This window comes from Harpia harpyja, chromosome 10, assembly GCF_026419915.1.
Source record: "Harpia harpyja isolate bHarHar1 chromosome 10, bHarHar1 primary haplotype, whole genome shotgun sequence".
NCBI classification, from domain to species: domain Eukaryota; kingdom Metazoa; phylum Chordata; class Aves; order Accipitriformes; family Accipitridae; genus Harpia; species Harpia harpyja.
The window spans coordinates 5,983,802-5,999,032 of NC_068949.1; the positions used below are offsets into that span (position 1 = coordinate 5,983,802).

General features: G+C 43.7%; 1 protein-coding gene across 2 annotated transcripts in view; it reads left to right on the forward strand.

Annotated features, from left to right (window-relative positions):
• Nucleotides 1–248: 248 nt before the first annotated feature.
• The window catches only part of MCU (mitochondrial calcium uniporter), a 106,983-nt gene continuing 92,000 nt past the window's right edge, over nucleotides 249–15,231 (forward strand). For both annotated transcript variants that reach the window (XM_052800100.1, XM_052800099.1), the window contains exon 1: nucleotides 249–443. In XM_052800100.1, the coding sequence (XP_052656060.1) occupies nucleotides 312–443 (132 nt within the window). In that variant the 5' untranslated portion in view covers nucleotides 249–311. The remainder of the gene's footprint in view (nucleotides 444–15,231) is intronic.

Here is a 15,231-nt window from a genome sequence, read left to right on the forward strand (position 1 = left end):
CCCCGCGGCGCCCCTGCTGAGGAGTTTCCCTGCCCTCTAGCCCTAGCGCGGCCCCGCCCACCGCCGGCAGGGGAGGGAAAGCAGCGACCAATCCCCTCTCCGGGCAGGGCATCCGCGCGGCGCCGATTGGCGGCCCCGGCCTGGCTTGACGAGCCCCGGGCCGGCGAACGGGGCGCTCCGATTGGCCGCCGGCGCCGGCCGGCCCCGCCCCGCCGCTCCCACCCTCCCTCTCTCCCCCGCCCCCCCCACCCGCCCGGGCGGCAGCAGCAACCGCCGCCGCCGCCGCAGCGTGAGGCGGCTCCAGCGGCGCGATGGCGGCCACGGCGGGCAGATCGCTGCCGCTCCTCCTCTGCCGCCGCCGCCCCGCCGCGCTGACGGCGGCCGGTTCCTTCCCGGCGTTGGGGCGGCGCCGCCAACAGCAGCAGCAGCAGCGACACCGGACGGTGAGTGAGGCGGGAGCCGGTGCCCTTCAGGCGGCGGCCGGCTGAGGCGGGCGCGGTGCCGGCAAACCGCGGGTCGGCGGCGGGGAGGGGTGGTGATGGTGGGGGGGTGTCCAGCTCCCCCCCACCCCTCCGCTTCCCCCTTTCTCGTTCCCCGGGAGCCGGCGGCGGCCCTCGGCCCTGGCCCCGGCAGCTGCGCGTTATTCTTAGCTCCGTCGCCGGACGAAACTTGAGCGGGGCGGGCGGCGGCAGCCGAGCCCCCGGCCCCGCTCCGCCGGCGGGCAGCTCCCCGGCCCTCCCGCCGCCGCCGCCGCTCTTCCCCGAGAACAAGGGCCCTCCCTCCGCCCTGCGCCGTGCCGGGTCTTCCCACCGCCCCCCCCCCTTTCTCTTTCCGGAAGGCGCGGGAGCGGCCCGGCGCAGCCCGCCGTACCGGGGACGGGCTCCCGGGGCGGGGGTCGGGTCCCGGCGGGGCGCGGCCGCCAGGTGGCGCGCGGGGCCGCCGAGAGGCGGCGGCGGGGGGTGGGGGGGGACACACGACACGGGACACCGGCAACCCCCGCCGGGGCGGGGGAGAGGGCGAGCATCTCCCGGGCCCACCGGGACACGGAGGGGAGAGGGCGAGCGTTATTGCCCAGCGGATTTTCACCTTTTTTTTAAAAAATTTTTTTCTTTTTTTTTTTTGGCTGCTCCCCCTCCCCTCCTCCAAGGTCAGCCAGGGGAGAGGCGCTCTGGGGGGGGTGCTCCCCAAATCCTCTCCGAGGCGGTGTCATCCAGGTTGGTGCGGCTTGGGGGGGGGGGGGGGGGAACCAAAACAAAAAAGCAGCAGTTTTTGTTTGCTTCCCCTGCAGAAGCAGCGTGCTTAATGGCTTCGCCAGAAAAGAGAAGACTCGCAGCACATGCGTTGCTTACTATGTGTCTTAGGGTGGAAAAAAACTGTAAAGGCAGCAGGTTGCGTTGTGGAGCTTGAGAGATTTGCTAAAAATACCGGGAGATTTTTTTCTTTTTAAACTAAGGGAACAGTATGTAACTGTGGGATATTCTTCTAGCTTTTGCCACAATCTGTTTTATTGCTGCCTATAAAAAAAGCTGCCGTTGGAGGTGTGCACCTGTCGCTCACTTGTTGTTTTGCTGAAGCAACTAATCGCGAAACTATGTAAAGCCACTGAAATCGTGTATTAATCGGGTGATGGAGCAGGGCTCTGTGCTCCACTGGAATAGCAGATGTAACGCTGGGTACCTAGGGTACTGTTTAAAAAGCAGCTAAGCATTTGTGCCTTGTATCTTCAGGGTGCCTATAGTTCCTCTAACGGTGTCGGTATGTTTTCACAGCGATGGGATGCCAGAGGTTCTGTTGGTATCGAGTGTCTCAATTGCATCAGTCGCATATTTGCAGTGCGGTCGTTCACATGTGTGAAGTGTGACTTTCTGCAGCATTGACTTCTGACTTTGTAAATACCAACCTGACAAGTGAGGCCACCGGTACCCTGGATTTTGGTCAGGTGTGGGACAGCCTTTTCAGTTTTCATAATTATCATTTAAGTTGTCTCTTTTAGCACTCTGGCCCAGAAAATAATAAATTATTTATCTAAATTTAAGTTGACCTTTGTGATTAATTAAACAGAGATGCAGATTCATGCCCGATTCAGCTGATTGGGCTGAGTGTAGCAGTAAACATGCAAGAAGATTAAAAACAACCATTAAAAAATATCCCAAATCCTTCTGTTCATCTGGGATACTTTGCTGCTGCTGTGGCCCTAGCTGAGCGGACATTGCTGAAGTGCTGGCATGTGCAGGAGCACGCTAAAATTGTACTGTCAAAGTCAGCTCCTTCAGGTGCTTGGGGAAGGAGCAAGATTTTGCTTCTGTCCCATGGACTGATGATTATAAAGCTCTTCTGGCTTTAGTACCGGTTGGATTATGCTGTTTGATTTTTGGCAGCTCGGCTGTTGGCCACTTGTGGTGTTGCAGTGATTAGTTTTGGGTGTTTTCTTCTTTCCAAATAGGGAGGTTGTACACAAGTCAGTTCAGTAGGTGTTGAATGGTGAAGTGTCCCTGTGAACCTAGCGATCAAGTGAAAGCTTGCTGTGAGCAGGTCGGGACCCAGTATCCTAACTGTTCCTTTTGACAGCATCTGTAATGTGCCTATTTATCTCCTCACAGAAAAGATGAGTTATCCTTTCCATCACGCTGCACTTGAGAAACTATGTGGACCACTGGGAGAGCGTAGAGACCAGAGAGCTGCCGAATCCTAGAATAAATTATCTCCAAGGAGAAATTACAGGAACTGGAGCTCTTCATAATAAAGAGAAAAATGAAAGGAGGTTGCTGCAAAGAGGAAACAGAAAATCTGTGTTGGGTAGGAGAAGAACTAATGGGCTTACAGTGCGAGAAGAGGGATTTGGTTAGGTGCTGGGAATCTTTTTACTGACACTAAGTGTAGTGAAATGCTGAATTATTTCCTGGGAAAGCTGTTCAATCTTCATTATTGGAAGTGGTTAGGACAGGTTTGACTTGCATCAATCGGTTATGACTGATGAAGAATTGATCCTGCTCTCTGATGGAACCGGACTGTATAAGCTTCCTGAGTCTATAGATTATATTAGAAAATAGGTAGGAAGAGTTTGTGTAACATAGGTGTAATTAATAAAGTGATTATATTAGGTATGTCTGTGCGGTATTGTTTTTAGTACAATAAATTCTACTTGGTCGCTTCTCAGGATGGCTGGTTTTTAGCAGAGGTGATAAATTAAATGGGCTTTCTTGAAATAGGGCGGAAATGTTAAATGGTCTTATGGATGAGCTCTTTCAAAAGAGATATAAAATATGCTGGAAGAGGCTGGACCAATTGACCAGACTACTGTGAGAGGACAGTACTTTAAAACAAACAAAAAAACCCCATCCAGATGGGTAAAGTGTGAAGAATGACGCTGTAATAACATCAAACAGTAGAGAGGGCAAGGAGGTCTGAACTTTTGAATAAAGACTTGGTTTATGAGGGGTCGGATGGGAATACAATAATACTGGGAGACATAGGGCTTGAATGAAGCATTCATAGCTTGCTTAAGAGTTTTGAAAGCTGAGAGAGTTGGGAAAGGTCGGTGGGCTCAGTGTATAGATGTGGGGTTATGGAGGAGACAATGAGTCTTCATGTTGTGTCCTAGCTGAACACTATCACAGGGTGTGAGAGATCTTGGGACGAGTATGCAGAAAATTTGAATGAGTAATTCACTTATTGATCTCAGAATAGGAAGAAGCAGGCAGGAGGAAGTGTTTACTGGTATTTGTGAATTTCCCCTCTGAAAGTGATGATGTTGTGCCTCACAGGATGATTGTGCAGGGTAAGGAGAGAGCCAGTTGGCATAACCGTGTAGAAAGTGGTGCTGAAGCGTCCGTAGTCTTGGAAGAATATGACAGAGCTGAATAAATGGGCTTATGGCAGAAGTATCAGGGGTTGCATCTCTTTCCACTCTCCCAGTCTGTTACATGTGTGTGAGAGTGGAAGAAGCCTTGTAGAGGAGGAGAGGGGAGAGAGTTAGCAAGCATGTTTGCAGTGGAGAAACTGCTGAAGTACACTTGGGGGGGGGTTGTAATGTCAGGGAGAACGAGTGGATGGCTACAGCTTTGGAGATGAGTATGGCTGAATAGTTCGTAAACATCAGTAGTATTGGTGTTTGTTTTAAATGGATGCTGTATGTGCTTCCTTGTTGGGAGGGAACTGTGGAGATCTGATGCGCTGCTGGGAGGTCACATGTGAAGATGGGAGATGAGAGCGGCAGTTTGGTTAATTGGGTCAAGGTAACTTCTGCTGGTGTGAAGACCAGAAATGGCAAAAGTTGGTATCAGCAAGCAAGATGGGGTGGAATAAAAGCATTGTGTGTGGTTTCTTTATACACCAGCTACGTGCAAGAAGTGGCAAAGGATGGAGAAGCAGTAGGAGTGGCTGGTGTTGGTCGGCAGGGACTGTTACAAGGTGTGCTGTGGGGGTACGAATGTACAACCCCATGCAGTGACTTCTTAAGCAACAGGAGTGGGATGGGGATGGAGCCCTTGGTGGGCAATTAGGTGGCACTTCTCAGTCTAGCAGTGTTTGCTAGGATATCCACTGGTGGGAAGCACACCAGCCATAAATCACGATGCTACCTATTAATTAAGGCCTTTGTCCTGCAGTAATTTTTAGTGCTTAATACAAAAATTGCTGCTATTTTCCTGTTAGACAGCTTGCCATCAGAGGAGTGTGGAGAGGGAATTAAAGTGGACGTTCTTTGGAGGAAGCTTCCTTATGAAGCAAGGGAAGCCTCTTCTTTGACTCCTACTTGTTCTGGGTGCTGCGGGTAAGCCGCCAAAGGCGAGAGCTCCGCACCACTGAGATGCGGTGGGACTGGGAAGCAGGCCTTTGTGAAAAAGGTTCACAAAGTAGTAAGCTATGAACGTTTTTTAAATATGTGGTGGTAGATAAAGGACTTAAATAAAATGCTCCGGTTTTGCATGTTGAATGCCTAATCTTTATTGCTTTCTTCCTACAAAGATTAGAGTCTCTTGTTATTGTGTTTCTTAGTGCATGTAGCTGGTGGTTGAGTTGTGTTGGATTGGAATATAATCAGCTGGTTCAGATCTGGAAAAAATACCTGTAGAAAATCAAGGGTTCAGCTGTATGTGGCATCCCTATGGCAGTTAATCCTGGCAATTCTGGGTAGATCAGGAATAATGACTCCTAGTGATGACTTCTAAGCCTAAGAAGGAAAAACTAAACCTAACTGAACTGCAGCCAAACATCAAGTAGGTATCAGACAACCTGCAGGTTTTTATCTCTGCTCCAGATGAGGACCAGGATTACCTGTGTCAATCGGTCCTCTCAGCCGGGTAGGATTTTGGTGCAGGTAGCCCTGTATTGAGGATGCAGTAGAGAGTCTATCCCGCAAAGACAAGAGGACTATGTGCTGAGGAAAGGCGTCCTGGGATGTGAGAAACCTCAGGAGGAGGATGCAGTGGACTTTGTGCTGAAGCTGTCTGTTATTTGGCACAGATACAAGGTGTACTTGGTGATTTTTCTTTTTTTTCTATGCTATGGTTGAAACTGTTGCAGCATCAACTTCCAGAGAAGCTGTTGCTCAGTAGTGTGGTAGTAATTTCCCTGGTGGGCCCCAGTAACCACTTCAAGCCCTTGCTGTCACAAGCAATGGTTTATTGCCCTACTGTTGCCCATCTCTTGAAACAAATTTATTTAACAGGTGAAGCTTGGGGGCTCACAAAACTCAGGTAGCAGCAATGACTGGCTGCAAGGATGGTGAGACTTGGAAGAGTATTTTGGTATGGTGTCTGTATTTTTGCTGAGGATGGAAACTGGCGGACTGCTTTAATTAACTGAACTTCTCTTTTCCTGACCTTGCATGCTGCTGATTGTAATTTTCAAATAAATGATTAAAAAGCTGAAGAACTGGTGGCTGTCCAGTGGTTTGAAGGGGCATAAAATGGTCATTCTTGCCAGATCTTTGGCTGCACTTGTTGCCTACCCTGACCTCCAATGTTTCCCATGCTGGGACATGCGTAGGAGCAGTGACATGCATGCTGCACACTGGGAAGAAATGCATCTGGTGTCACTTTTGAAGTCAAGATGAGGTGTGGCTTGAACTGCAGCATAAGTAAATACCAACCCGGCAGAACATTTATAACGTTAAGGGAGCCCTAGAAGAGTTGATTTGACCATAAAGATGGGTGTCTCCACCAAACCTCCTTTTTCTCCTGCCTCTTCCCTCACCCCCTTCCCATGTGCACACACTTGCTGTCCTACTGACTCCTTGCTTGCCTCGCCCTGGCAAAGGGTGGCAAAAACATAACGATTTCTTGTAGCGGTTATTGCTACTTGCCCACTCCAGTGCTGGCTAAATTGATTAAAATGCAAGGCGAAGCAAGGTCTGTTGCCTCATACCGGATTTACTGTCACAAGGAAGGCTATGGCTCAATGCTATTTTGAAAGGTTCAGGAGGAAAGAAAACTTTTTCAGCGTTTTTGCTTCAAATGAGAGGAGGAAATCTGCCCTTAACTAATTATAGAGCAATGGAATACTAGTACTAAGTTGAAAAATTTGTGCTTTTTAGCTTTTTTTTGTTAGATTGTGTTGGGGTTTTTTTTGCACGAACGAAAACTTAGAGGGGGATGATCAGTGAGTATTTTTTGGTGTATGAAAGTGGCTAAAACATTCTTCTGATCGTACTCATTCTTACAAAGCAAAAGAGGTTTTGAAGGGAGGCTGAACTTAAAAAAAAAAAAAAAAAAAAAGGCATTTTGTAGCTTTTGATGTGCCTGTTCATTCAGTGAATAGGAAAAAAGCTTTACTTGGTAGTGTCCAGAGAACACCCTTCTGGGGCTCTCTTTTCGTGAAAGGGGAGCACTATATGGAAAGGAGTAGATGTTGGGGTGGGTTGGGTTTTTTGTTTGTTTTGGGTTTTTTTTACAATTATTTGACGATACTACTTTTTTTTTTTAATTTATAACTCAGCCTGTGGCAATAATCAAGACTTTGTATGTAGGGTCTGTGATGGGAAAGGAAGTTACAGTCATGGTAAGGTTGATCCAGTCATTAATATAAACATTTCAGGACAGCTCTTTTCCAATACAGGGAGTGTTTCTCAGCTGTGCTTAGACAGGATGGGTATAGCTCTCCTTACCAGAGTCAAGACTGATAAAGAGAATAAAAAAAAAATTTGTTGTTGTTCTTTATTTGCTAAAGCTGTTTTTATACTAACCTTAAAGATGAAACTTTCTGTGAGATTAGGTCCCATCTAGTCATGAAGGTAAAACATAACTTTTATGACTTCATTTCAGATTTGTGTGATGAGTCACTTGTTTGCCATTCTATAAAATAGCATTGATATGACACAAATCTGTAATTTAAATTATTGTCCTATTTGTAGGTCCATGGAAATGTAGAAATGGTTTTAGATTTTGGGTGGCTTTAATTTTGTTGGGTTTTGGGGTTTTTTTTGTTTTGTTTTGTTGTTGGTTTTTTTTTTTAATTTCCTTATTTATTTATTGCAGTGTCAGCTGGTGGTCACTTTTCCTGAGATCTCAACTGCTGCTGTCTGTTCCCATGGCCTCTGATAGCCCTCTGTGGGATGAGGAACTGTCCTTGACAAATTTTGCTAGATGAAACTGTATGCTCTCTGCTCACCATGGAGGAATACTTCTAATCTCTGAAGTGCTCTCTGGGTGAGAGACCACCTGTAATACTGCTGATGTGGTTTTCATCATATTTCGGTACTTGCTTATTGAGGGCGAACTAGAGCGATCTGGCTTTAAGGACTGTTTTGTCCTTGAGTATTTAATGATGAAAAGAAAATGACTTGTCCCTTTTCTATTAAAGCTTTGGCAAAGGGTTTTCTTCCTGTTATTAAGGTCTCAATTGGTCATCAAAATGAGATGTCATTTTAATGAAGATGAAAATATGCAGCACTTGAATGTGATGTGGAATTATTTTCCAGTAGGGCAAGCCTATGGGGTATTGCTTATGTGTCATGTAAAATACGAGGCATGTCCGCTATCTTTTTCTGCATTCTTGGCAGCTCTTAAGGAATTAGGAAATGTAGAACAACTTGCATAAGCAGGAGAAGGAAGAAACGCGGCAAACAAGCTTGCTTCAGCTATTTGCTTCTGTTGCCTTCCCCAGGAGGAAAGGACTGCTATGCAATGAGGAAACTCTCAAATCTCTGAAAATGTTTATTGGAATAATTAAAAATCGAATTTCACCTGGTTATATAACTTAGGAAGACTCTACCAGGGGGCAATCACCATAAAAAAAACCCCTCTGGGTGATTGTCAGTCTTGTGTTCTCTCCTGCAGCCTGCTGGGAATAAAATAATTCACTCTGAGGTCATAGCCTGAGAAGTTTTATAGGGTTTAAGAAAAGCTTTGTGGAAAGTATTGCTGTTTTGAGAGGATTTTGGAATAATGCTATGGTAACAATTTTGATTGCTTTCGTCACTCAGGTCCCAAGTCATGTATGTAGCTTGCTGCGCCTTCTGTTATCCAAAGTTTGCATAGACTAAAGTGGTGTGAGGTTGTAGAAATGGGGTGAGGGAGAATGGTTGCCAGACAAAAGTGGTAAGCCTTGTCTTTGCAATGTACCTCAGAGCAGCATCTATTCCTCTGTATGTCTGCCGGAGCTGGGGTCACCTGAGCACTGTGTCAGATGGGTACTGCACAGAGCTGCTCACTGCAGAGCACCTGAGTGTGGAGTTAGGTGAGGACACCTTTGCTGCTGGATTTATCTTAGTTGATGAGTTGGAAGGAGGAATGCAAAATAACTGGATTTCTTGGATCAATGTGCATGCAATTTCAGGTGGGGAAGCTCACTGAGTGGTTCATGTATGACATGATCGTAGGGTCAGTGGCTGGCAAACGTTATCCTTTCCTTCAAGATTGTGAGGGGAGTTCCCAGCTCATCCTCCAATTTTCTAGGTCAGTTGCTGGAAAAGAGTCTGAAGTTACTCCATGTTTTCCCTGTTCTGCATCACCATATTACCTTGAAAATCACCAAGCTAGGCAAAGCTTTCCTTGTTTTATTTTGTTACGAAGAATGTCATGTTTCCTTAAGCTGCACAGTGAGTTTTTTCGGATGAGCTCATGTCAATTATTACTGTACCTTGGAGCTGCTAAGGAAGAATGTGTTCCCTAAATGTAGTAATGAATATGGCATGTTTCTATGTTTGAGTCTTGTGTGTTTTGGAAATGGCTGGAAGAGCAGCTTTAAGAACCGTTCAGTTAGAACCTGACATATGGTCCTTGTAAATTCATGGCTTTGTCAATGATTTGTACAAGGTATAGCTTCCGATGAGCAGGAGGTACTCCCCTGACATATGGGCTTGCTCACCGTCAGCTGAAACGTGAATTGGCGGTGTCTGCTGAACCGTGACTCTCTATTCCTTGTCAGCTGCTGTTCGCTTCTACGTGGTTTCATTCATCTGTACGCCTACCTGTCATTTGACTTATGTATTGTAGACCCCCTCGTTAAGGCATGGTGATAACTGTCTTAAGCCCTTGTTTTCTTCTGCCAAAAATGACTTCTAATGATGCTGCGTTCTTTCTGATTTGCAGCTGAAATCTGTAGAATGAATAGCAAATGGATATTCATCAGCCAGAATGCAGGTTGTGAAATTTAATCGGAATAGTGGACTCTAAGGTATGTCTCAATTAAAGACACTAGTTGTGACAGAGTATTGTTAAGAGGAAATAGAGTTATTCTCTCCACTTGAACCATTTTTTTACAATACATCCTCATAGTTTACCCATGTCATTTTTCTTAGATGTTTGGACTTAAGTGATAGTGAGTTTTCTGCCTGGCCAAAGTACTTCCAAAAGTGACAATTTTAAATACTACTCTGACAAATGAAGATTTTTAAGAGAAAATGGGCTATCCAAGATAGCCCAAGAATGACACAGGAATTTTTCAAGTTGTGTGTTAGAAAGCAATAGCTGGGGTCTGGATGATGGTTTTTGTATAGAACTTTTCCTGTATGATTACTATATTATTATGTATGTAATGCTTAACACTGAGAACTAATTGATATACCATGTCCCATTCATGTTTTCTGGTTCTAGACAAAACTGAGACACAGTCAATATGCAATGCAGCAGTAACCTTTTAAAAGTCATTTAAACTAATTGGGAACCTGTACGAAACATTACAGAGATTCTTGTGTGGGGGATAGATGGGAGGGAAGGCTGGCAGAGAAAGTAATTTCTCCCTGAAATAACAGTGAACTGAAAAAGTGTAGAGATTTCCCAGGGGGTGGAAAAAATGCAGTTCCTTTTTTGGAATGAAAGTGCTCTAATTTATCATGTGACTTGGGAAATCCTCTTGGCTTCCTGCAGAGGGGAAGGGGGTAGTTGAATGTTTCATCGGATAACGGAGCATGGCATGTTTGTGATGCATAACAACATCTGCTGCATAAAGAGCTCCCAAGGGAGACTGCTGCTTGCTGCTTGGCTATTCCTGTTATCAAGGGACTTGTTTCTAAGGTAGTGATAATAGAAATTCCATTGTCTAAATATTTAGTAGATTTGAAAATTACACTAGCACAGTGCTGTATGGTTTCCTCCAAGTTTGAGGATATTGCATTTAAGAGGAGAGTAGGATTCTTCACTTGGACTTGGGTGTAAGGGATTCAAGAGAACCAAATCTAGTCACTTTTATAAGAAAGAAGAGTTGTATTATGAGCAATGTATACTGCTAGTAATGAAAAAAGCTCCAAATACTCCCCTTTGAATTAAAAGAATATATTAGAGAATTTTCCCATCCTGTGGCAAGTTCCAGATGAGCTGCTCTTGTGCTTTATGAACTGCCTGGAAAACTTATGGAGGAGTGCTGTTTGGCCTTCGTTCAGGCTACGGTCAGTGCTGTGCATCACGCGGAAGGACTGAGGGAGCAGAGGGTATGTTGCTTGAGCCTATTTCCAGGCAAGTGAAGGCAGTAGGAGTGTTACATGAATATCCAGACTCCATTTTGGCTGCAGCATCACATGAGATCGAACGTCCTGGTGTACTTGCAGCCTGCCTGCTGCAAAATACCAGGTTGGTTAATTGGAGGTAACTTTGCTGCTTTGAGGCAGCAATTTTCTTCCTGAAAACCTTTTTCATTAATAGAGCTTTTTTTTGTCATTTAAAAGGGTTGTTGCTAGAACTTCTTGTGCTCTTCAAAAACGTGTTACAATGCCATATTGTCCACAGAATTTACTGGCCAGACAAATGAAGCGAGGCTCTGAAAGGAGAGTGCTTTTGAAACATTTCCAGTTAGAGTCTCACTGCAGACATGTTTCGTGCTTTTGTTTTGGTAGAGGTTTTTTTTGACACCTGGAAAAGTGGTCTCGAGGGGAGAAACTGCTACAGATGTTGAAACATCCATTCCTAGTTGCTTGGCGGGGTGATGCGAGTCTGATTGCTAAGGAACAAGAAGCTGACGGTGCAAAACAGAGCTTTGGTTTGAAGCCAAAAAGCCACGGATTTCTCTGACCACAAAGTTGAATAGAGTGATGGTGTCCAAGATTAATTTTATCTTAAGAATAATTTTGTCCAAAGATAAAGAACATGACTCAGATTTGCACACGTACTCATTAAAAATAAATCACAATTTTGAATCAGCTAGTCACTCTTGTGTGTAGGAGTGACCATTTCCATATTTCCTTTTGGCATTTAATGCTCAAGAGAGTAATTTTAAACAAACAGTTTCACAAAGTACTCCTCTTCATTATTTAGCTAGATTGAGTAGGGCAGGATATGAGACTGTACAGATATGGTATTTTGAGTTGGCAAGGATGCTTTAAGTAAGGATTTTGCAAAAAGCATTAATACCACACAGGCACTTGTGAAATGAATTGTTTTGTAAATAGCGTTTTGAACAGATGTTGTTTTTTATCTTTCTCCAAAGGTGGGTTGTTTCTGTTGACTGTTCCCGCACACCAGTTTTTCTCTACATAGCAGCTCCTTTTCATGTGCTGAATGTTTGCTTGTAATTATAGCATCATGCTTTTTCCCTTTTGCAGTCAATGATGCACACATATCTGTTTCAGGACATCCTTCTCTCTCCTGTCCCAACATGCTGGTAACACATAGCTTCAGTATGAGTGGAGCACCCAGAGCTTTGGATCTAGCGCAATGAGTTTGGTGGAGCTGCTGTTTTCATGACCTACTTCTTGGGCAAGCATGGAAGTAAAAACTGCTCTTGGTGGCTCAGATGAGAGATTCAGGCTTTTTTTGTCTCGGACTGAAAAATAATCAGACTCCAGTTTGATACAGTCTTACTCCTCAAGGTTAGGAATTGAGTGTCCCCTGAATTACTCAAGTCTTGGTGAAGAGGAGAGGAATAGACAAGGACACATAAGCATAGAACAGTGTTGTTTTCAGGATTTAAAACAAGCACTCTTTTCTCCGAAGGAATTGTTTGTCATTGTGGTCAGTCAGATGTAATTAATTTCTTAGTTTGTCCTTTGAAGAGATGTATGTGTGTAATTGACTCATCCTAAACACTTCTATCCACGTTTTTACTTCCATTTAGGAGATCTGGCAACACTCATAAAGCTGAATTGCTATTATTAGCCTTATATTTTGTATAATAGAGTACACCATTGAGGGCTGTTTGTTCTTGGAATTACAATGTCGCAGTACCATGGTACTTTTCAAGGTAGTATTTACATCATTTGTGTGGATTTCTCCACTAGATGGAATCCGCATTGCCATGTGATGATCAATTAATAAGTGTATCTTCATGTTCACGGTGTAACCGAACTAGTTAGTATATGGGTTTGATGGCAGTACAGGGCTCTATTTGCCTCCTTCAGGATGTGATCTTTCTAGCCACAAGTTAGAGCTGATGATGCTTCAAGCAGGATTCTGACTCAAACACTTACAAGCTTTTGTACAGTCTTGGGAATGTGGAAATACATGGCTCGCAGGCGCATGAAGAAAGCTGAATTGCTATTGTAGTGCTGCAAGACACCCTAAAGTACATGGACACCCTACTATATAGGTATTTGAGTAAGCTGACTGGCAACCTGTGTCTCGCTAGGGATGCATATCAGTACTCAAGTCTATCATTACTGAATTGCCTTTGCTAACAAGTAAGCCATTACCTCCTTTCCACTGAATACACACCAAAAACCCCCCTTGATAGTTTTCTGGTAACTTTTTTTAATGCATTCCAGCTCTGTTACTCTGCCTCCTTCAAGGTTTTCTAAAGAAAACAAAGGAAAAAAAAAAAGCTTTCAACCTTTTATTGTCATACTTTCCAAGTTTAGGGCTCTTGCACTTTTTATAATATTAACTAGTATCCCATGAATCTTGGTTTTAGGTTAGGCTAATTTAGTTCTCAAAAGTATTTCCCTTTTTCTCCATTTGTATGCATGGGGTAGTTTAAAACACTTCTAAATGAGTTATTTTGGCAATGAGTTGCCTTGGAAAAAGCATTCTCTGAAATGTGTCACTTGAAGACACACTTACCTGCTAGTGACAGGCTTGGCTTACCAGCACTGGAAGTAATACACATGAAACTTGTTTAATTTAAAGCAATTAGAATTAACATTTTACGAGTTGTGTTTACAGCTGCAGCTCTTCAGCTCTGGCTTTATCTCTGCGCTGAGATGAAGCCTGCACCTTAATATTAATTGTCAGTCATGGCAATCACTGAGTTATGTGAGGCTTCTCCTGTCCTCATTAGCAGTCTCTGCAAGCTTTCCTGCCTGAAGCTCGTACAAATGAACAGATCTATCCCTAGCTTGTCTGTTGTCTGAAGAAATATAACTAGTCAAAACAGAAGAAAAGGTGTTTTGTTGTTGTTACTGTATCTTCTCTCTTACTGCAATGCTATTTTGCAGAGTCCCTCAACCTCTACTGTAGACTGAGATGCATGAAGAGCTAGTACATAAACATGAGAGAAGCACTAGAAATCTGTGCAACTTCTTGGTAAAGAAATTTTGATTTATTGTATATTACTGAATGTAAAATCCTTCCAGCTCTCACCATGAAAAATATCTACATCATTCATTGCAGAACTGAAAAATATTAGACATGTTGAAAGGACATTAAGTGTAATAACTTCATCTTTTTAAAATCAGCTAATGAAGTTCAAGTTGAGCAGTATTGAAAGTCAACTTGATAACTTGCTGATCCGTATAAATAAATCTCACTGACTCACTGGGAAGCTAGTTGTTTTCCAAGCTAGAGGGGAAGGAGAGTTCCAGGCAGAAAATAAAAAATAATGGGGGGAAAAAAAAAAGTAGATGAAGAATAGGATGCAGTTGAACTATTGTCCAATTCCATTTTGTCATCTATCATTATTATTATAAGTACAGGAATTTGATGGCACATCAAAGCACTTCAGTGACTTTTATATTCCTGATTTATATTCTGGTGCCTTTGGTGCAAAGATGCTGTTCTTCCTCACCACTTGGTCTTTCTAGTGCTGTTGCTGCAATGTTATTTTTTCCCCCTTGCTTAATAGGGTACTCAATGATAAACATTTGTTTTTTTTTTTCCCTGTGCTAAGGCTTTTATCTAACAATAAGTTTTTTTTTTTTTCCTTCATCCTTGCCATGAGAATAAGACTACCAAGTTATTGTGGGTCTATTAGTTGCACTTTTTCAAAAGAGTCTGAAGAAGCACAGCCTTACACATGACCCAACATAAGTCTTAACTTTTAACAGTTATAATTGCTGTTTGCAGGCTTAATTGTGATGTGGCTTTTGCAGATAAATAATCTGAGAGGAGAAAAATAGCCAGTCTCTGACTAGACACGTGTTTCCTTTCTACTCACAGCTCTGATCAGCCACTAATTATCTTTCCTTCTCCAAAGTAATTAGGATTGAGCTATGAAGCTCAAAAGTTGAACGTAGTATATTAACCCTTGTGCCCTCAAGAGAGGAGACAGGAAGGTATGCCTTCGTGATGCCCTCCTGTACCTGGAGTGACAGCGCAATTGATACGCTTTTCTGTCAGCTGTAGCTGGTGTTCATAAAAATATTTGCTTTATAGAACAGCTTTTAAGTAATATTCAGGTAGAATTTAGAATAATAAAGTTGAATAAAACACATGACAAAGCAGTGTGACACTTTCCTACTAAAGCTGTTCGTTTCTTTTTTCTTATTAGTTGCATAGGAAACATCGTGAGTTCCTCAACTGTAAATACTGCTGCTAGGGCAAGAGGTTTTATCAGAAACACCTTTACATTGCAGTGTTGACCATATGAATGTTAGCATTAGTTTTTGTAGTCATAATCTAGGGTCCAGTGCTTTCTTTGGAGCACAGG